We start from the raw sequence: 23,036 nt of genomic DNA, 5'->3' as shown, positions 1-23,036 counted from the left end.
CTTGGCCAATGAGCCCCTTCCCCCCGACCCACCTGGGCTAAAATGCTCCCTATCTCCGCCCCCGGCTCGGCCACCTCAGCCATGGCTCCTCCCGCCGGAGTCTCCCCCCTCCCACACACACAGCGACGCGCCACGTGACCGAGGCCTTAGCAACGGGACGCGCGGCCCGGGCGGGACCATTTGCGCCTGCCAGAGGAGGGGGGAGGGCAAGACCAGGGAGAAAATGTAGCCCCCTGGGGGGTGGGGGAAGCCCCTCGCGCCCTCCTCCCGAAGAGGGAGGAGCCTCTTCTTAACCCCTCAGCTTCCCGGCGTACAAGGCTGAAGACGCAGTTCACGTCGCCACCCTATCTCTGGCGCTCTCATGGTACAGCCCAAAGGGGCGGAAGAGGCGGGGCCTGCACCGGAAGGGGAAGCGCAGGGCCGCGTCAGGAGGACGAGGCAGTGCCATGGCCGCTCCTTGCGCCTTAGTTACCAGCTGCGCCGCGGAGTTCCCCGGGGAAGAGCTGGTGAAATGTGAGTCGCCTCAAGGCCCCCATCTCTCTCTCTCTCTTTCTGGTCATGGCCGCGGTGATGTCATCTCCCGGCGCCGCCTCTGTGCTGGGCAGTGGTTCCCTTGGGATTCCTCCCGGGCCCCACAGAGTTCTCCTCTCCCCAGCTTGTAAGATAACGAAGAGCCCCTGAGCATGTGCGGAGCGCCACCAGCAGAGGAAGGCTTCGCAAGGCTGCTGCTCTCCGTGCACGGGTCAGACATGCTAGACCGGCTCCCCTCCGTGAGGTGCTTTCGGGGTCAGGCAAAAGCTTCTTCGTCCCGGCAGGGCCTTTGGCGGTTAATCTGGGCCTCCGCCTGTGCTAAAGGACTTTTAAAACTCTCATGTATTTTAAATGTTTTCATGTTGGAATATAGGCTTAACTTTAGTGTACTTCTATTCATAGGTTTTAAAATGTATATGCTTTAAATTTTGTTAGGCTGCCTTGAGGCCCAGTATTGGGCAAAAGGCGGGTTACAAGTAAATATAATAATAAATAATGATAAATGCCTAATGTCAAACGACGGGTGGGGAGAGGCTGTCTCTGCAGGGGTGCACTGAGTGCTTTTTGCCATGTGTGGAGGAAGCTTTTAATAAAATTATTATTATATTAGTATTATTATTAAGGGGCCTCCGTTCAGGTACTCAAAGGTCAAGCTCTGAACCCTGGAGGTCCTGTGCCAAGTGACAGATAGTGCCTCTGAGCATCACGTGTAGAAGGGCTTTCACTTGCCTGCTTGGTGGCTGGAGACAGCCCTCGCATACGCAGGGAAGGGCTTCCATGCCCCTAGCGTCACAGAGTTGGAAGAGTTCTTGGCGGTCATCTAGTCCAACCCCCTGCTCAAAGCAGGGTGTGCAATGCAGGGTGCAAACTGCAGCATCCTTGAGAGAGGGCCAAATGCTTAAGTACTTACAGTAGAAGGGAGCCCACCACCTCACAAGGCAGTCTTCTCCCCTGTCAAACAGCTAGCGTCAGCAGGTGGTTTCTACCTATGTTTCGCTGGAATCTGTTTCCCTGTAATTTGTACCCATTTGTTCTAGCTACTCCCCTTGATTTTCCGTTATTCAAGCTAAACATGCCAGCTGTTTCAACCATTCTTAGTAGGAAATGGTTTCCAGGCTCACTGTCCTGCTCACCTGTGTGACATGTCAATGTCCTTATAACTTGGTGCCAAGTACTCTAGGTGCAATCTGACCTGCACAAAATAGAGCAAAACTATTCTGGACACTGTGTTTCTGTTAAGATTGGATTAGCTGGCTCATGTTCAGCTTGTGATCTGTGAGGACAATTCTTTACCATTCTATACTTTCGCCTATGCCTCGTTTTGTATCTAAATGCAGGACATTAGTCATCTCTGTTGAATTTCAGCTTGTTTGCAGCCAGTCAAGATTATTCTGAATCTTGATTCTGTGTTTTGTAATATTAGCTAGTCATCCCAGCTGTCATCAGCAAATTTTGTAAGTATACCCTCTATATCTTCATCCAAGTAATCTATGAAAACTTTGAACAGCACAGGGCCAAAGAGAGAGCCCTATGGGACTCCACTTGAGATATCCCTCTAGGTTGACTCCATTATTAATAAGCTGGGTGAGGGTGTTCAAACAGCTGTGGAGCCATCTAACAGTCTTGTTAAGTGAAACCACAGGTTTTACCATCTTGTTAACTAGAATCATAGGAGACTTTAGATGCTTTGCTGAAATCAAGGTAGACTGTGCCCATGATCTACCAAATTAGTAACTCTGTTAAAAGTGAGAAAAAGAGAAAAAGAGAAAAGATTTATCTGGCATTGTTTATTCTGGATAAACTTGTGCTAGCAGTTGGTAATCAATGTGTTCTTTTCTAGATACTCACAAACCAGCTGCTTAATCTAGAATTCTGCTTAGTAACAACATCAGGCTGGCCCATCTAATTGCGCAGATGTGCCTCCCCTCCCCCTCTTTTGAAGATAGGGTCAAGGGATTTGCCCATCTCCAGTCTTCTGGCACTTCATATGTCCTCCATAAATTCTCAGATTAGACAGCAAGCTTCTTCAATATTCTGGGATAGAATTCATCTGGCCCTGGAGACTTGGACCCATTTAAAGTAGCCATATGTTCTCTAATGATTTCCTCACTTTTAATAACAGCTAAGCTTTCTCCAATGGAAATTCACTATTCCCTCTCTGACCTTCCCTGGCATTGCCTTCCATGTTTCCTTTCCCCCCGTTATCCATGTAGAAAGCTTTCCATTAACTTATTCTATTTTCTTATAACACCTCTATGCTGTTTTCCTATCGTTTGCCTACAAGTTGTGTCATAAAATAATCAGAACCCACCCCCGGCCAGATTCTTGAAACCAGTCTGTGCAGTGGATCATTGTCACTTCCTTTGTAGAGAGAGGGGATCAAAGCTGTTAATGTGTCACTTGTCTAAGGGTGCAATCATATGCATGTTTAGACAGAAAAAAGTCCCACAACTCCTAGGATCCCTCAGTTGTCTAAACGTGCTTCTGCTTCTTCTGCTTCTTATTATTATATCCCACCTTTTCCCCAGTACTGGGACTCAAGGCGGCTTACAAGATTAAAACATGTACAATTAAAACATATAAATATAAATTTACAAAAGTAAAATAGAATTTTAAACCTGCAGTAAAATTAAAAACATAAAAAAATTAAAAACAGTAACAGGTTAAAAGGGGGGGGGGGGAATCCAATACATTAACACAGGTCCAGAGTAGTTCCAAAAGCCTGACAGAACAAAAAAGTTTTTGCCTGCCTCTGAAAGTGTAGCACAGAGGGAGCCAGCCTAGCCTCCCAGGGAAGGGAGTTCCAGAGCCTTGGAGCAGCCACTCAGAAGGCCCTCTCCCGTGTACCCATCAGGTGTGCTTGGGATGTTTGTGGGACTGAGAGAAAGGCCTCCCCGGAAGATCTCAGAGCACAGGCAGGGCTCATATGGGGGAATACGGTCTTTCAGATAACCTGGACCTGAGCCATATAGGGCTTTATAAGTGAAAACGAGCACTTTGAATTGTGCCCAGAAACAGACCAGAAGCCAGTGAAGCTGTTTTAACAGGGGAGTTGTCTGCTCCTTGTAATCATCATTTATGATTGCACCCTAAGTTATTTATAAGGACAGGCAGGCTGTTCTTACAGTTTATGTCCAGGGTATATTTATCTTAATTTCTCAGCTTTGTATCTCAAAATTCCATCCAAACTGCTGTCCTCATAAAATAGTACATTTTGCTACTTATTTCTTGGTGAGAACAGGATTAAAAAACATTGGGAAGTCCACAGTCTTGAAAGGGAACTAATAAATAATTAGCATTTGTTAAATTCTGGGAGTTGCAGGACATTTTTCTGTCTAAAATGCATCTTAAATGCTTAATTTCATTCTAACAATAATTCCAATATGTCCCGTAATAGGCTGCAAGAGGTTACAGCTTTATCTCCAAGGCACTTACATCTTAGTTTATGCCACTGGGGAAAATAGGAATACAATAAAATAGGAATTGTCAACATTGTACAATATAGAAACTATCAATCTTGTAGTAAACAAACAAACAAAAGTTTTATCCAGCCTTAGAAAAGAGCCTGGATATAAAGAACCATGCGATTCAGTTTTGTATGCCCAAGGAGGCTTTTGGCTTCTGTTTCTGAAATGATCCTTTTTGAAACCTAGCAGGGGTTTAACAATAGCTAGTGATTTGGCAGTAGTGTCTTCCACTCAAAATATGAGCTGGGGGAATCAAATACTCCACTAAACTCATACTCATACTCTGGGTATGCCTAACGTTTCTCTTTGGGTCCCAGCTGGTGCATAGACTTCTGTGTTATCCTGCAGAAATAGAAGAAACATATTTTTATTTATTTGTTACATTTATACCCTGCCTCTTCCTCCAAGGAGCTGAAAGAACGGTGCATGATTCTCCTCCGCTTCATTTTATTCTCACAACAACCCTGTGAGGTAGCTTTGGCTGTGAGTCAGTGGGCCAGTTTGCATGACACAGCCAGCTCTCTAGGGGTTATTTAACCCACAATGAGATGCGGCGTGTAGGGCTGTAATTTTGAATACGCAACCCCTGATCAGGGCAATTTTAACTCTCACATAAAACTACAGTGGCTGGGTTTGCATGACAAGGCGCAACTCCCAATTGGGGATTGCATGTTCAAAAAGTGGCCACACGTGCCATAGCTCATTGTGGGTTAAATAATCCACAATGAGCTGCCCGTATCATGCATACCATGTCTGTGACTGGCCCAAAGTCATCCAGTGAGCCCCATGGCCATGTAGGGTTTAGAGCCCAAATCTCCTGAGTCCAGCACTCTAACCGCTACATCACACTGACTCTCTGAAAATAAACATCCCTATAATATAATTAAGGAGTGACAGTAAGCTTGGCTATTTGGTTAAACTTCAAAGTAATACACATTGACCTCAATGGGACTTGCTTCTTAGTAAATACCTAAGATCGGGTTGGATGATGTCATAGTAACTATAGACAACATCCTGAACCCGTGTTTGTTCATTTTTTGTATTTTTATACTAGCCTGTCCTAATAAATAGTATATCCTTGAAAATGCTAGCACAGCTTAGTCTTATTTCTCTAATTGGAATCCATGTCTGAAAGATCCGTAGCTTCTGATTCTGAGCTTTCACTCTCAGCTTCAAGGACTTTAGAAAATGGAAGGTTTGCATGAACTGAAGTTTGCTTCTCAGCTCTTCACATAGCTTGCACCTTGCTTTTCCGTTGGCATCTTCACATATTTGTCAGTTTATTTCAGTTATTGCAAAAGAAACTGAGGCGAGTGAGACGCAAGAGCTGTCAGAGGCAGTACTGTACAAAGCCTCCCCCCCTCCCCGTCTTTGCCACCATGTTCCAGGCGTCGTAAGCCTGGAAGGCTCCCACTACGGCGTTCTGCATTCTGCAGTGTTTGAAAGTAATTTCCTAACTGACGGGGAATTGTCTTGGGTCTAACATTTGCAGTAGGGTGAATGGACTGCAGCAATATTATTTCAAAACATTGCTTCCCAACTGATGGGGCATTACTGGTATTTCTTTTAAAAGCTGGATGTTCTACTTTGGAGAAATTCTTATGTCTCATCCTTAAAGAGGCACAACAAAGCATCTATGATAATGGTTTTGCATAAGGCAACAGTAGAATTAACTACTGCAGTTACGCAGAAAATTAAACAATTAAAATTACAATCGGATTACAGAGCCCGTTGTCTTTGTAAAGCAGAAATTATTTTTGGAAATAACCAGAATTATACCAACAAGCATAAATTCCTGTACAGTCTTTATGGAACAGGAAAAAAATGCTACTTGAATTATGGGTTTTGTTTTAGCAAGAGGGGTTTGTTTTTGGTTTTGCTTGAATCTCATGCACGTCCTTCCTTGCAGTTGTATGGGAGGATTTCTGAGGTTCATTCCACCAGATGGCTCTCCAGACACACAAAGGAGTAGCTCTTTTTGCAACTCAGCCCAACAGAAGAAAATAAATAGGATCACTTTAAAAGCACTTGAGAATTAAACAGCTTACACTATAAAGCAAACTGAAGACCAGTTGGGAACACTGTCAAAAGTTAGGTGAGAAGGAATTTGCAGGGGTAGTTTTGGAGCTGTAAAAGTTCAGCTAGTTGTACTATACTAAGCATTTTTCATGTTCTGGGTTGGACTCAAGACAACAGCTAGCTATAAACTGGATGTGGAAAGCCAGAATTCTACCACTGCATGGTCTTGTCTCATTCTCCTGCCTAAGTACTATTATACAAAGCCAGGAGCACAGAACCCGTGCCACAAAAAAGGTGTGATATTGCAGTGTGGTGTTTTATACGTGACTGTTAGGTATTTGAGATAAACAACTATCCTCTTCTTTTAGGGTTGGAAATAAGAGAGCATATAATAAATATGAGGTCATGGTAAGTCAGATGTGTCTTTCTCAAAAGCTAAATGAGATGATGGAAGAAGAATCCTGACACACCTTCGTTGATGAAGGAGATGAAAAATGAGTCTGGTTTAGTTGTGTCTGTGACCACATGTTGCACCCCCAAAGGGGCCACAGCGGAAGCCTCTGATCCGGGCCCTGCCTCCAATCCTAAGTGAGAGTAGAAAGGTAGTCTCTTGCTTCAGTTCTGAGGGAAAGGCCTTGTATACAGGACTGCAGCCATTGTTGAATCCTTCTGCTTTTGCACGTTTTAGGCCGTGCTCTTCTATTCAGAATGGGTCCTATTCTACCATGCATGGTGGACCTGCAAAAAAACGCAAAGACTTTCTGGATACAAATCCATTCTGTAATCCCAAAAATCCCAAAAATTAATATCCAGTTGAAACCAGAATACTTTCTTTTGGAATTTATGGATGAGCAGATGAAAAAGAACCATGGGACTCTATTCTTATATATGACGACAGCTGCAAGACTGATATATGCACAAAGATGGAAGGGCAAAATAGTGCCCACAACAGAGGAATGGCTACTGAAGACGTTTGAGCTAGCGGAGATGGCGAAACTCACGGCAATAATGAGGGGGAAATCGACTGTAAGATTTATAACCGAATGGGAACCTTTTGTAAACTTTATGAAGGGACGAGAAAAAGATGACTTGTATATATGTGGATTCAACCAATAGTGTAGAAAATGTGGAGAGAGAAATTAGAGATTTGGACTTGACAGTGATAAAGAAAAACAATAATAATAACGATAACATTGCTAAGGAGAATATTGGAAGAACATTTTATTTGGTGTTTTGTTTGTTGTCTTATTTTTGTGGGCGTGTCTTTATATGTATATTTTGTTTTGTTAGTGTTTTTTTTATTTACTGATGTTTGGAAATAATGTAAAGATTAAAACTTAAAAAGAATGGGTCCTCTGGTTCAAATGGTAGCCTGCATCTATCCCTGGGCTCAGCAGTTCACTTTGCAAAAGCTGGGTCAGACGCATGCCAGCAGCAGGTTTGAAGGAGCAGAGTGAGAAGGTAGTGTCAGAAAGCTGGCTTTCGTCCTGTGAAAACCCACGCCTTGAGGCGTGCTGCCATGTTGTGGGCATCAAGTGCGTCAGCTAAAAATGTTTTCAAGACGCTTTGGATGTGAGACCACAGGCCCTCCCAAGGGTTGGGAAGATCAAAAATGAAAAGTGAGCAATTCTCTTAAGACACGGTTGTTTCCAAACCCACACACTTTTGCCGTTATAGCAGTTTCTGGAAAGACTTTTGAGGACCTAAAGCAAGTGTGGACTTGAAAGCTTATCCTAAAATGGATATGTTTCACTCCAGCCAGATATAGAAAGGTGTCATTACCGTGGGAGGGTTGGATGATATTTGCATTAAAATGTACAGTTTGGGGGACAATTTCGAAACCCAGTGGTCTGAACACATCTATTCCAAAGTTCTGGAAGGCTTGTGGGTGTTCTTCTACACAAATGTGTGGGATATACCTTTGAGCTATTTAATGCGAAATGGTTGGCAGATGGATATCAGCCTTAACTGGACTAGCAACTAGTTTTATGGGTGGGCCGCTTCGAGGATAGGGTGGGTGGCGGCAGGCCACAATTCTCCCCAAACCACAGCTAGTAAGCCCTATGGCCACATGACTCTCTGCACAATTCCTGTTGTCTCTGCATAGCAACTGGAGGGAGGAAGTTGGGGCCTGGTCCTTAGCGACTGCCTACTCCTTCCCAAAGCCCTTGCCCATCATCCGTGACTCTACTCTGCCCCCCTTTAAAACCTGTGCGTAGGTGGAGAGTATACCAGCAAGAGTGATTTCCCTGTCGTGATGTACCCGGAATATCCTCCCCAGAGAAGCTCACCTGACATCAACACTGATGTCTTCTTCTTTTTTAATTTGCCTAGGCATTTCATCACGTTTTATTAACCGGGTTTAGTCGTATGTGAGTTTATTGTATTTGTTACTATATTTGTTGTACAGCTGTGCCCCGGGAGTCTCATACTGGAGGGCAGCTTATAAATAAATCAGTAGCGTGGGCTGGATTTAGCCACAGGAGCTTTCAGCTGATGATCCGTAGTTGAGATGGTAATTGCAGAAGACTGCACTGTGCCCGTTTACTCAAAAGTAAATCCCAGTGTGGTCAATGAGGTAGGTGTGAGTAAGATTGCAGCCTACATTTGACAGGGTGCCCTCTTGGGGCAGCATCTCTTCTCTTTGGCCGTGGTGCTCACAGGGTGACCTTGGGCCGGTCTTGTGCACTCAGCCTCACCTGCTTCCCGTGGTGATTGCAGTGAAGGGGAAGGAGCCGTGTCTGCAGCCTTGAGCTCCTTGGAGGAACGGCGAGATATAAATGTAGCTAATAAACGAGAACAAACCAGAAAGGAGCAGCCGTACTTAATATCCATTAAAACGGAGAGAATGCTGCAGTAGTGACACATTTGACTGTGCTATCGTAGTACGTTCCTCCTTTAGCTTGTGCTTGGAAAAGCATGTGCCAGAGCACTCTGTGGGAGGCGTCTCTCTTCCCCTCCCCTGGGCTCACTTTTCAGCCAAGGCTTTCCAAAGAGAACAGCAACTGTTGGCGTGTCTCCAGGTGACTTTTGTTCCTCCTACAGGTATCATTGGGAAAGATGAGCTGCCAGAGGATGTTTCCACAGGGAGTGGAGCCCGGTTTTACCCCTGGACAATAGACAACAAATACTACTCGGCTGCCATCCATCTCTGTGTTGTGACAAATCCGTTTCTTGTGACAGCTGAAATTGCAGAGTCCGTGCAGGCCTTCTTGGTCTATTTTGACAGCACAACGGTAAGTATTTCAGGATGTCAATGCCGCCTGTCTTAATTAATCTTGATCTCTGTAATCCTGTACGTGGAAAATGTAACGGCCCGTAATAGAACTGACTCCAACAAATAGCTAGATAAATTCCTCAAGATAATTCTTGGGTTGTTTTTATCCGAATACCTATATAATTTAGAGGTTGTAACAACAAGAGAGCGCTCATTTGTGTTCCTTTATTTATTATTTGTTCATAAAACTGCTGTTTGGCTGCCTTTCTGCCCAAACTGGCCCTTCCCAGCCCTTTAGGAACAGCAACCTGTGCATTGATAATTCCAGTGTCAACATTCACATTTGCTTGATGTTTCTTCATTGAGCACCTGTGGGGGACGTGGGGGCCCCAGGTGTCGTTAAAATGCAATTCCAATCAGTCCTAGCCAGAGTAGCTAGTGGCGAGGGAAGATGGACATTGCAGGCCAATAACATCAGGAGGGCCAAGCGTTCCCCGTTCCTACTTTAATATCACCCTTGTAGATCTCTGCTTTCAAAACAGTACCCACCCAACTTTTGAAAGGTGGTTGTAGGGAAATTCCAGCACAGCAGAATCATTTCCATTTGCGGAGTGCAGTCAGGAGAAACGTTTGTCATTACGTTCTATATATAATGGTCTCAGAAATAATTTTACTGATAATTTGTTAAGCAGCTTGCAAGGTGTTGCTGATTTTATATGAAACAATATAGCTTCGGTCCAGTGAGGATGACGTTGTTACCTGTAATATCTTTGTGAGATTTGCTGTGGCGCTATTAGAATGTTGTTCCTGCTTTAACAGAGGCTTATGTTACTTTTGCAACAACTACGTTGGTTAAACAATAATTTGAAATACAAATACAAATGTGTGTTTAATCCAGGTTTTAGAAACTCAGTCCAAAGGTCCAGAACTCTGAGTTGCTCTTCTTCATGTGTCCACTAGGAGGCAGGCTCCTTCCCAGGTGGAAGACTTAGCTGGGGTGGATGTGGAGGCTCCTCCCACTTCCTCTCGAGAGCCAACCTGTTAATCAATCAGCCACAGGACTTCCTCTTGACCAACACCTCTTCTAGAGACATGGAGCGACTGCAGTATGGTGGAGGAACTCTTCCTCCTCCCCTTTGCATTGTACTAGTTGCGTGCCTGCCATTTCTAGCGTTTACATTGTTGCTTCAAGGTAGGCGAGCCGTAACGCCTTCCAAGGCACAGACCCCAAGCGAGCATCCAGCTGCAGAGTCAAGTCTTCCACACGGGTCCCTCGCTTAACCACAGAAGCGCCTGAGATGAGTAGTGCAAGAGTTCTCCGTCATGCTTGCAAGCCTTCCTTCCTGGAAAGAAGAGGTGGTTGAAACCGAGGGCTGCAACTAGCTGAGCTCCTGCCCAGACCTGCCCCCTTCTACCCATTTCATTCACCTCAACAAGGCAGGAGTTTCCAGCCTAATTGGAGATGCTTGATTGTTGCTAAGTGGTGGCAATTAAAGAACAGGAGGAAATCAAGTGTGGAGTAATTGAACAATGTTCTCAAAAGCAATGGAAGTGATCCTGGAACCTAAATCTCTCCCTTTTCTCCCCCCGTAGAAAGTCAAAGTTTACCAACTAGGGTTAGATGTCAGTCCCAAATCACAACTTGTAAATATCCTTGAGCAAGTTGCTCTTCCAGGCATTAATTCCCTGTCAAAATACATCAATGAATGGAATGTTTTGAACACCAATTAGGAGTCTATTTACTGAGCACAAAATGGTTTAGCAGGAGTAACGGGATTTAAATAGACTGTGCATGCTGGCTCACATGCCCGTCCTCTATGTTCTGCTCTTGTCCCTTAATTAGGAACACCACAAGCTGCCTTCTACTGCGTCAGACTCGGGTCCATCTAGCCCAGTATTGTCGGCACTGACTGGCAGCGATAGCTCTCCAGGGTTTCAGGCACGATTCTTTCCAAACTTTACCTGGAGATGCCGGGGATCGAACCTGGGGCCTTCTGTGTGCAAAGCAGGGGCTCTGTCACGCTGAGCTGCGGCCTCTCGTGGTTGGCAATAGGGGACCAGAGAGCAACCCTTAGAGTTTGGCCCAGGGGCTCTCCAGTAGTTGGCCCTTATCTGCAAAGACACCCCACTTTTAAAAAACAACAACATTCTAGGATTTGCATTGCATCTTTTCACACATGCTTCAAGGCAGATTTTCCTCTGGCGGGACTCTCTCTCTCTCCTCTTTGGCTCTCTGCTTTGCTTTCTTATCAGGACACTTGTAGTACTTAAGACATGTTGACTTGCAATGCTGTAGAAGTTATGTATAGAGGAAGCCAGCAACTCTTAGGTCTCTTTACAGATATCTGGGCTGGACAGCATCTCTGCGTGGCTTCCTCTTGTAGAAGAGTGGCTTCCAGAAGTGATGATTTTGGTCTGTGACAGAGTCTCTGAAAATGGTAAGGCCAAGCTTTTGGGTGGGCAGCGTGGTTCCAATAAGGGTGGGCAGCAATGGGTCTAGTAAGGGTGGGCCGCAATATGTCCAGCTTGTGGAAAATCTGAGCTTGAGAGTTTGCCCATGGATGTGTCACTGTCAAGGACAGGTGGATTCTATGGGATATTTTCCCAGGACAAATTTTGTCAATATCCATGTTACGGCCACTGTAGAGGATAACTTCTCTGTAATCACAGCTTGTTGTTCTACATGGAGCATTTACTCCGGAATACAACTGCCGCAGATTGTAAGATGTAAAGGTGGTGATGCACGCATGCATGGACACACAAGCGGGGTTCACTCAACATGTTAGCCCACCATGGGTTATCGTCTTGTCTGAAGCCAGTGCGTGGGTTGGGTCAACATGTTGTCTGAACACAGTACATTTTCTGCAGCGTGGGTTAACGTGTTGTCTGAATGCAGTATGTTTTCTACACGGTGGGTTGCTAACTATGCAGTGTGTTTTATTTTTATTGAACAAGCCACCTTGAGAAGCCATGGCTTGTAGTTGGCTTGTTCAGGGTGACTAACAAGCCACACTGCAAGGTTAACAAGCCACCCTGTGGAAAACATGCAACATTCAGATTGCACAATAACCCACCCTGCAGAAGAAGTGCTGCATTCAGACAACACGTTGACCTACCCTGGAGTGCCACCATTGGTGATAGTGTGCTAAATGCTGACCCTTTATGTATTTAGAACACCTATATCCTGCCTTTCTTCCATCGTGGAACAGAAAGCAGCAATTGATGTTCTGCACAAGCTGAAAATCCCACCTTCCGTTTTTAGGTTTCCAGTTCGTATCGTTGCAGAAATTAGTTTTAAGCCTGATGAGTCAGTGCTTCAAGGACCTCTGGGTTTTTGTGCTGAGCAACTTGTCCACATATAGCTTCCACCAAGACAAACCAGGCGTCGGCACCATGTGTACTATAGTTCTAACACAGATGCAAATGGAAGTGTTACCAAATTCTGGAAAACCAAATTCTATCTACTTATTTTAGGCATCAGTCGCCAGAAAGCCCAAGAGTGGTGCATCAAGCACAGTTTTGAGCTGGTGGAACTCAGCCCAGAGGAGCTGCCTGATGAGGATGGTACGTTTCCGCCTCTTGCCTTCCACCCCCGAAGGAACGTGATGCCAGGCCTGGGCTTCCATGGAGTTAACTTCACAGGTTGCCTCCTTTGGTGTCCGCATAGATGGCTGCAGATTCTCACTTCTGGGCATGTTTCTTTCCTTATTTCCTCCAGCCCCTTAGTCCCCCCCGCTCCATTTTCTCTGCCAGCAGCTGTGCCTTCCATTGTGGGTAGCACATGTGCCATCAGAATTATAAACAGGCTGTCTTCCATGTCATAGACCTGTCGGAGCTGCTTTTTGCCTGCCCTTGCTTTAGGATTGCCATACAGTATCATCAACACCATTGCTTTTCAGAGTGTTGGTTTCAAAAATTACTAATATTTTATTGGAGAGCTTGCAGATGGGTGGGCAGAATTCAAGGTGACTCATCCATTTGACAATAAAACTGAGCCAGCTAAATTGTCCCAAGCCTTTTGATGGCGTTGCCATTTCTGTAGCTTGTTTTGAGTCAGTGCTGAAGAAAATCCGCCCCCACGATTTTCTTTGTTTACGGTCCTCATTCCATCCACTTAGGGCCAAGCAACACGTGGCATTAGTCACTGGGTTTGTCTTTGAGTGCCGGTCTTGAATACTCCCCCCACCACCACCACCACTGTGGTCTGGATTGGGGGCCCACACCTGCGATTTGCATTGGTGGTGGGAGATTCCATTGGCTTCAATGGGGGCTTTTCCCACCATGCATGTAGCTGCCACAAAAGGCCCATTCCAGATTGCGATTGTAGCTGGAGGGCAAAGTGTTAAAGTCCCACTGCCTCCAACCACACTCTGGTCTCAGTCTGGATTAGTGTCTGTGCCCCCCCTGCACACACACCCCCCCAGCACTGGCTATTGGGAGAAAAATCCTGCACTCATTCGCAAACCACACAGCTAACATTCCAGGTAGTTCGGCCTTATTTGCATCCTGCTCTGTCCCAAATGTTCAGGATGGACAAGACCACTTTTGACTTTCGTTGGAAAGTAAGAGTGTGATGTGAGTCACTGCAGCAAAACACGTTTTGTGCTGATCTCAGGAATTTGAATGAATAATCTGGATTGATGTTTATCTGTAGACAATCTGAAAGTGTTTCCCAGAATTTACAGACAGGCTTTTAAAAAAACGAGACTGTTCTCAGAGAGATCTCCCTGCAAGTTTAGATTAATGCACGCGCAATAACCAAGAGTAAAACCCACACTGTGTATGTCCTTCCCAGGTTCTGAATTCACATTAATCTCTTTCTGAAGAAGCCTTTTTACAAAGCACATTGCATCCCCTCCCCTGTTTAGATGACTTTCCAGAATCTACAGGAGTGAAACGAATCATTCAAGCCTTGAATGCCAATGTCTGGTCAAACGTGGTGATGAAAAGTGGTACGTTGTTTTTAGTTCTGCTTTTAGAAATCAATGTGTCTTTTTGCCATGTGTGCAGAGCAAGTTTAACCATATTTACTCAGAAGTAAGTCCCGTTGTGTTCAGCGGGATTTACTCCCCAGTAAGTGTGCCTAGGATTGTCCGTCGGCCGGTCACCCAGTTTCTCTGCAACGTGAGCACTTGGGCTAACGATGGGCTGCGAGCGAGAGCCTCTTGGGAAATAAGCCGGCGATGCTTCACGCACAGCCTCTTGGCTTAAAAGGCGAACCCCCCAGGGAATCCTTGACTCTGCCCCGCCAAGTGTCTTCCGCGTCTTCCTTTTCAGCCAGAGCTCCGTGCGTTCTGTCCGTGCTTTGCTTCAGATCCTCTTTATAGCTGTCTGTAACAGAATTGGCGCTTGAGGCTTATGAGAAATTAAAGTTCATTCAAGCAGAGCTCGGGCAGCCCAGCCGCCAGCTTCAGGGCGGCTGTAGCCCCTAAAATGAGTACTGAAGCTCCCTCTGGTGCTCTGTGCTTCCTGACCAAATTGACTGCCCTGGACCCCATCACAGAGTGAAGGCTTGGAGCACGTCTCCTAAAACTGGGTTTGCCGCGATGCGGCTGGCAGGAAATACCTGGCTGGGCTGACGCTGTGGCTGCTTGGAGTGGGTGCCATCCTTGGCAGCGAGGAGAAGCAAAGCACGCCTGGATCGGTCAGATAACACGACCAGTTCAGCCTCTCCTTCTTATTATTTTTAACGTGCAAGTTACGATAGATGCTAGCAGAAAGTTGTCCTTTGGTTGTCTTGTACTGTGTTTATTTATTTATTTTATTTATTACATTTCTATACCGCCCAATAGCCGAAGCTCTCTGGGCGGTTCACAAGAGTTAAAACCATAATAAAACAACCAACATGTTAAAAGCACGTGTTCCTCCCCTCACGGCTTCCGTTTACCTTTGCGTTCCTGGGGGTGTGGAGATGGGCCGGGCTTTCACTGTGTTTCACCGAGTAGAATGCGCTGAAGGTGTCACTGCGTCACTGCGAACACGAGAGCATAAGCAGTGGAGGCTCACTGTTTGAATCTTCCACGCTCGTTAGTCCCATGATCGCAGAATGAGATTCCAGAAGTTTTGGAGCTCATCTGTTTCTCTTGTGATACATGAAAAGTCAACCATCTCGTGGCCTGAAGGTGGGAGATGACGATTCCTGGTGGTATTTAACCTGCATGCACAGATGTTACTTACGGACACGCACATGAGTCAAGCATTGTCCTCTGCTGGATTCTATGGGGAGAGCGAAGAGGGAAATTCCTCACTCATCTCATATAGACGGCTGAGGGAACTCAGAGGTCTTCACCAATTTCAAGCGTTCCAAAGTGGCCTTTCCTAGCTTGTTTGGCTCACACACTTGTGTGCGCTTACATACAAACAGTTGTTCTGAAGGGGGGGAGTGGGAGACAGAAGGTCAGGTCAGTGATCTTCACTACTTCTCAAGTGGGAGGCACTTCGGCAGAAAATCTTCGCTGCGAGGGCCCCTACAAGCAAAATTAACGTAGAATAATGCCATGCAATACTTCCTTTGGACTCCATCTCCCATCAGCCCTAGCCAGTACGCCCAGTGGTCAGGAATGCTGGGAGTTGCTGTCCAGAACATCTGGAAGGCCTTGATGAAAAAAGGGAATTGAGATCTCTGCTCGCTCCTTTGCAGGGCAGGGTGGAGGGTGACCCTCCAACACAAAAGAAACCACCCAAACCAGGCCAGGGTCACCTCCAGGCTGCTGCTGGCCGGCACAGGCTAGGAAGCGGAGGGCGGCCTCAATCCCAAGGCTTCAGCCGCATGCCCTTTAATTTAAAGCACGAGAGTGGCAGCGTACTCAGCCAATCAGACTTCACCTGTCGGGTCACACAGCCAATGGGAGCATCAGTGGATGGGCAAGGGGTCCCCCTCGTTGGGTGGAGTCAGGCTGAGTTTGCGGCTGCCATTGCTCCTCCAGGTGGGAGGCTGGAAGTTCCATGGGGCTGTCAGGGAGGGAGGGAAGGAAGGAAGGAAGGAGAGGGGCTGGAAATGGGCCTGGGGCCGCCAGTGGCCGTGAAGAACAGTGGGTGAAGTGTCCTCTTTGGATTTTAATCGGGGTAGTTTGCGGGTGTGTATAAATCATTGCTACCTGCCCCAAACCTTGTATATGGGGGGTGGGGGGAGAAGGGGCAAATGAATCTGCCTGATCAGGGGGACCTTTAACCTGGACAGAGGAGCATCCAGAGCCTGTTTCACTTCATATCAAGAGTACCAGGAATGCTTCGCATGGCAGCCCAAGGAGAGACTCTGGCCATGCCAGATGGCTCCTGTTTGATTTGCCTCTGCTTACAGGCAGAGTTATCTGCACACTCGGGCTGCTCCCTCCCTTTGCACTTGGGAGAACACCTTCTCTGCCCTCCCCCCCCCCCCCCAGCCTCCTGCTGCTCTCCTGCTGGGCTGCTTTAATGGCCTCCCAGTCCATGAAAGTGTAAACTTCTGGCTTGTGTTTGCTGCATTGATTAGCTCTGGGCTGTTCCTGATGGGCTTCCTTTCCTGTGCTGATGACTCCAACGACTCCTGGGGGGTTGGATCTGTGGATCCAAGGAGTGTCTGTGGTGCCCCCAGATGCTCCTGTGGGTGGGCTTCCCACATTCCTCTCTCTCCATACCCCCCCCCCCCCGCCTGTACCTAGCAAAGCTTCCCAAGGGCGCGCGTGTTAAACTAACAGCTCTTTCTTTTCAGATGTGAATCAGGGCTTTGGTTTCCTTCCTGCCTTAGTGGGTGCAAATCGCAGCGTTCAGTCAGAAGAAAATGACGCTCCAGAAGTAAACAGTAATTTTTAAATTCCTTTTTGTATATTTGTTCCCCCCTGCTGGTTCAGCCTTCCGCGTCTCTCGCGGCTCAGCCTTCCGCACCCTCCTGCCTGTGTAATGGCAGCGGGACGTCGCTGGGCTTTCGCTGTTGGTGCCCCTTGGCCAGCTGCCGAATCCTCTCTCTGCCTTCGTTCATTTCGCCACAGAGGGTCCTTAACTTCTTCCCAAGCTTTTCAACACAGTCATAAGGGCTGTAAACTTGACCTGTTTTTTACCAGGGCTTTAAAAAACAACAACACAGATTCCAGGGATTCTTGGTCAAGTACCAGGATTGTCTGACGTGTGGAATCAGCCCTGCCCTGCCTTGCCTGGGTTTGGGGAGGAATGTCCTTTTGAATGGGCTTGGGACGTGTTGCCCTGGCAGGCCGTGGAATGGCTCAACACAGTCCGTGCGGCAGCTCTGCACTCTTCGTTGTTGCTTACGATGCCGTGTCTGATTTTCTGTCCCCCTCTCTCCCAGCCCAATCCCTTGCCAGCCGAGAGAGCCGAGTGCACTGTAGACCCAGGACAGGATGCAGCTGATGCGAAAGGCTTGCCGGCCGACTCCGTTGCTGGTGAGAGATGCCTTTGTTTAGTAGGACACTGCAACGGGGGGTGGGTGGGAGGCCGGCTGGCCGGCCCGCCCGCCCTCTCCCTTGGAGCCCCGAGGGGCCTGTTCCTCTGTAAGCGTCCTGCAGACCGTACACAGCCAGCCACCCAACTCTTTGTGCCCAGAAGGACCGTGGAGACCGTGATCCTATCTGAATTGTGGGTGTCTTTGGGCCTGAACCCCCTTGCTGAGCAAAACCATCTAGTTAAATCCACTCTTGTGCTTCTTGTAGATCCCATGCTGGATATGGACATCCAAGAGCTGGCAAGTCTCACTGCAGGAGAAGGGGACCTAGAGAACTTTGAGCGGCTGTTCTCCAAGTTGAAGGAAATGAAAGGTACGCTCTTGTTTCCCCAGACTCGGGGAACAGCTCGGTTTGATTCCAGGCCTGTTTGTGCTCCACCCGCCCACCCTCGCCCCCTGACATGGGGATAGCTGCAGCAGCCTGTCTTCTTCGCTGCTTCAGCAGGGAAATGAAGGGAGGTGCCCCTCCCCTCCCCTCCCCGACAGCTGGTGTGTTGCCTCAGCAGTGTGCCGGCAGGAGGAATGCTGGGAAATGTAGTTTTCCCCAATGCTATTGCCATGGGAGCGACATGGCAAGAAACGCATAGCCCAGTGCTCCGTATGTCCTGGTCTGCTGCCGTAGCAATGTCCCAGGCATCTGGGTGGGAGGGAAGGAGGGGCGGAGAAGCCTGCCCCCCGCCCTCACAGCAGGAAGCAAAGGTAGGTGAGAGGGTTAGAGGGGAGCAGGGATGGTGGAGTAAGAGCTGGGCCAGAGAAGAACTTCTGAGCTCATCATGCTAGCCTTCCCTTTGCCGTGAACATTACAAGCCACCTGGACTCTTACTTCTGAGGTTGGAAATACACATGTTGGGTTCATCAGTGGTTTCAGCCTGTATTGAGCCATGCAGATTTGGTGTGGTCGAAATCTAGATGAGTGAAACAGCCGCTGGAACCAGTGACCAGGCCATGTGTAGAAGGGGGACATCTGGGGGGTGGGACCTCCCCTTCCTTGCAAATCCTCGCGTGGCTCCAACTGCGCCTGGTGAGCGTAAAAGACCACGGAGAAAGGTTGAGCAGGCAGCGAAATGCCCCCAGTGACACGTTCCAGACCATCTCCTTTTCCTGCTGCAGTAGCAAGAGCCACTTTGCAGCCAGCTCAGGTCCCAGTCCCCTTTGAGGAGGTGGCTATGCTGGATCCGGCCCAACGGGCTCTGTACGAGGATGCCATGCTGGGGAATTACGAGCATGTGACCTCAAGGGGTGGTTGGAAATGTGGCACTCTCTGCAGTACCCTGGGTAGCTACCACACCCCTGCTGTTTGTGTGGGAACTGCCCTGGCCCTTGGCTAAACTCGCCGACCTGCTTGACTTCTTACCGCCCTTTACGTTTTGTCCCTGGGGCTGAGATGCTCCGGCTGGGCTTCGCCTTGCGCTCACAGAGCAGACGCCTTCACAGGTTCGTCCCACCTCCTGTACTCCCCCCCCCCCCCGCTCCCACGACCTTCCCCACTGAGCCCTCCCTGTTTGGAACCACCGCCGCATGTCGTCCCTGGGACTGGCAAGCTTATCGCAGAGATGCGCAACTAGCTCAGTGGTGCACCTCCAGCAGCAGAATCCCCCTCCCGTCAGAACCCTGGGCCAGAGCACCTGGCAGCAGCTATGGAGAAGAAACGGACCCAGAGCAGTTCCCGAACCACCAAAGCGCCTCAAGCAAGGAGCCGCAAACTCAGCCCCTCTTGGCCTCTCCCACCACTCCTGCGTAGAACTCCCTGTTTGTTCCTGGTTGCTCCCATCATCGGGCTTCTGTGGGTGGGAACTGAGAGCACCGATGCAGGAATGCAGCGGATGCCATTCGCCACCCAGCAGCTGCTCCCTCCAGGCCGTTGCCATTCGCTGCAGACGAGCTGGGCTAATAAAGCACCCACACGTTGCATGTTTCTAGAAAGTTATGCTGCGAGCCAGTATGTGGAGAAGTCAGTGTGTGTGTGTGTGTGTGTGTGTCTCCCCAGCTGCTTTACTAGGGGGAGTTCTCCAAGCCCTACTGGGATTTTATTTATTTATTTATTTATTGTTGCCTTTATATCCTGCCTTTTTTCCTCTAAGGAACCCAAGGCGGCATACATGACCCTTGTCTCAGTTTTATCCTCACAACAACAACCCTGTTGAGCTGAGAGTCTGTGACTGGCCCAAAGTCACCCAGTGGGTTTCCATGGCTGAGTGGGGACTAGAACCCAGATCTCCCAGCTCCCAGTCCAACACTTTAGCCACTGCACCACACTGGCTCTCCACTGGGATTGGATGTGTATTTGGTCTATCCATTGTGGGAGCAGTTTCCAGTCGGGCTCTGGTTCTTCAGCAATATTTATTTTATTTAAGGATTTTTATGCCGCCATTCAGCCAAAAAAGGCTCTCACGTCGGCTTACAAAAGTATTTCTTGACAGTCCCTGCCCACAGGCTTACAATCTAAAAGACGTGACACAAAAGGAAAGGGGATTGGGAGGGAGGAGGAGGAGGAGGGGGGGGAAAAGGAAAGCAAATTTAGGCACTACAATCTTAGTTGGGAAGTTCAGCAGTTGCAATTGGTAGCAGGAGGGAGGGGGCTCTCAGCTGGAGCTGGACCCAGGCACGGTGGAGAGGTGCCTGGCTGCTGCTTCCTCCCTCACTGGTGGCCTCTCCAGAGACACTTGGTGGCAGGAGGGAGGGGGCTCTCAGCTGGAGCTGGACCCAGGCACGGTAGAGAGGTGCCTGGCTGCTGCTTCCTCCCTCACTGGTGGCCTCTGCAGTGACCCAATGAAATCGTAACATGGCTGCCAGGCTCAGCTTCTATGTGATCCTCTTTGCTTTTTTGTGTGTATCTTCCTCTGGCCTTGGCCTCTTTCCCACCCTATCTGCCCATCTGGAGAAACGGCCTTCTGCTCTAGCTAGTCACTTTTGGCAAATCAGAATCTTAACTTTTCTTTCCCTTTCATCCCTGCAGAAAAGGCAGCGACCCTGCCTCATGAACAGAGAAAACTGCATGCAGAAAAGGTGAGGGAGCCAGAAGGGCTAGAGACCCTAAACGTGCCGTTCCTGTCGAACCTTTCTAGAAGCAGTGGCAATTCCACTCCAAGCATTCTTTGCGAGGGGTGGGGGAGGGGCAGGGAGGCTGAATTGCCGGATCACACCTGGTCCTCTAAGAGTTAATTATCATATTCCCAGCTAGAATCAGGTGGGCTTCGTCTCTCCCCATTAGCAAAACCAGAATGGTTTGTACAAGAGAAGAGACCTTGTTCAACCTGACGCAGGTTGCAGAATTTGGTTTAAGTGTGGAGTCTATGCATCTGTGTCCTTATATCATGTTAAAGACCTAACATTGAAGCCTGTGTGTGTGGCAGGGGCAGCCTTGGCAGATCGTGTTTTGTATCTGCTGCAGGTGTGGTGTGAAGATCTCCAGCGGCTTTAGCTTATAGAATCATAGAATAGTAGACTTGGAAGGGGCCTACAAGGCCATCAAATTCAACTCCCTGCTCAAGGCAAGGATCCACCTTAAAGCATCCCTGACAGGTGGTTGTCCAGCTGCCTCTTGAAGGCCTCTAGGGTGGGAGAGCCCATGGCCTCCCGAGGTAACTGATTCCATTGTCGTACTGCTCTAACAGTCAGGAAGTTTTTCCTGATGTTCAGCTGGAATCTGGCTTCCTGTCACTTGAGCCCATTGTTCCGTGTCCTGCACTCTGGGAGGATTGTCTTGTTCACTCTTGACCTCTAGGTTGCCAAAGCGTTCTGGATGGCCATTGGCGGGGACAGGGATGAGATCGAAGGGCTGTCTTCGGATGAAGACAACTGAGGCCCATAGGAGGGCACGTCGTGGAGCGGATGGAGATGATTGTCTTGCAAGTACCAGCAGTTGTTGGCTGCCGTGATTTTTCTTTGACGAAGGCCTCGTTTTTTGCAGCGGGTGCAGAGACACGAGAGGCTGCTCCTTGCTTATTTTGTTTATCTGCCATCCCACAGAAGAGGAGATGGCTCAGTTTTGTTTCCTTGCCTGGATTCGGCAAGGGGAACATAGATTATCAAGTCAACGAAGTAGCAGATGATCTTGTTGCATCTTGGAAAACGTAATGGCCCAGACCAAACAGAAAGAGTTGCGCAGGATCTCTCCTTGTAACTATATCCTTTGTGTGCCCTGTTCCTCTTCCCACTTTCATTTGTCTTCATTTCAAGTCAGAGACCAAGATCTGGGGCAGGGCGGGGTGGGAGGGAGGCCGTTTATTTCTAGTGGGGGTGGGGGAAGAGGAGGCGTGATCTCTCTGGAAATACTTACACATGAAGGAGAAGCTCTCTGTTCCAGGATGGTAACTTGCATAGGCTAAAATGCATTTTGGACATTTATTTTGAGTATTTATCAACCAATTGTCATGGCAGGGGTGACAAAGGTATGGCTTTGAGTGGCCCCTGCCTTCTCCCACCCCTCCGGCAGCTGAAAAACACATGGCAATAACAGGCAGGAGGAGAAAAATCATGCATCGTTCCAATCGCACATTTTGACATGCCCCGTTTGGCTTTCAAATAATTTCCCCCCTGTGACAGTGGGCCTTGGCTACCAGTTCCCTGTAAGTTGTACAAGATAAATGAGAAAAATATACTACAGAGGATGAATGCGGAGAGTTGCAGTCCTCACTTTGATTTAAAGCACAAAGCGGAGTGCAGCGACTTCAGAAATTCTCGTGTGAGCAGATGGAGCATTTTACTACACCACAGGGGTGAGGGAGGGGGTTCTCTGAGACAAGTCGAAAAGGCCACCCTAGTCTACCTTGGCTCTCAAGTCACAGTAGCAGCTTGCTGTGCACGAGTGTGGTGCTCACACTTCAGATCTCTATCAGCCTACAGAGAGTAAGGTTAGAGGGCTGCTGCATGCAGTTTTAGCCAGATTGCAGTCTTGAAGAGCAGTTGTTTGTGGGCAAAATGCTGCGTATACATCCCCCCCGAGGGGTATTTTATCTCTGACCAATCAATGTCTGAACATAATGATCCATTACACTGGAATAAAGGAATCCAACTGCTCTTGGTATAAGCATCTTTCAAATCGGTTGAAGCACTTTAAACCCTAAAGAATCTTGTTAAAATTTAAGTGTGGGTGGAAAAGCAGTGGTTTCCTTTTCTCCCTTTGGAGTAGATTCAGGCCAGCGTCCACTGGGAAACTTCCCTGCATAAGGGAAGGACACAGAGTTCTCGCGTAGCTTCAGTTCATCACAGGGGCTTATGTAGAAGTGCTTTGCCATAGGTGATGGCTAAGGCAGTCATGGAAAAAACGCAGCAAAAGCCTGTTGTACTCTTGTTTCTCTTGTGTACTTTAAATGGGCTGAATAAAGTCTGCTTAAAATACAGCCTCCGGCATGGTCCTTTTGCATCC

The 23,036-nt window shown here is 48.0% G+C and overlaps 1 protein-coding gene across 1 annotated transcript; it reads left to right on the top strand.

Annotated features, from left to right (window-relative positions):
• Window positions 1–412: 412 nt before the first annotated feature.
• AAGAB (alpha and gamma adaptin binding protein) lies at window positions 413–21,864 on the top strand. Its single transcript, XM_063142355.1, has 10 exons — window positions 413–513; window positions 9,063–9,253; window positions 11,576–11,672; window positions 12,709–12,798; window positions 14,103–14,186; window positions 16,925–17,007; window positions 17,516–17,609; window positions 17,877–17,981; window positions 20,625–20,674; window positions 21,393–21,864. The coding sequence occupies exons 1-10, from the start codon at window positions 447–449 to the stop codon at window positions 21,468–21,470; spliced, it is 939 nt and encodes a 312-aa protein (XP_062998425.1). The 5' UTR covers window positions 413–446; the 3' UTR covers window positions 21,471–21,864.
• Window positions 21,865–23,036: the final 1,172 nt, after the last annotated feature.

Source organism: Elgaria multicarinata, chromosome 16, assembly GCF_023053635.1.
Source record: "Elgaria multicarinata webbii isolate HBS135686 ecotype San Diego chromosome 16, rElgMul1.1.pri, whole genome shotgun sequence".
Taxonomy (NCBI): domain Eukaryota; kingdom Metazoa; phylum Chordata; class Lepidosauria; order Squamata; family Anguidae; genus Elgaria; species Elgaria multicarinata.
This window is presented reverse-complemented; position numbering and strand designations above follow the sequence as displayed.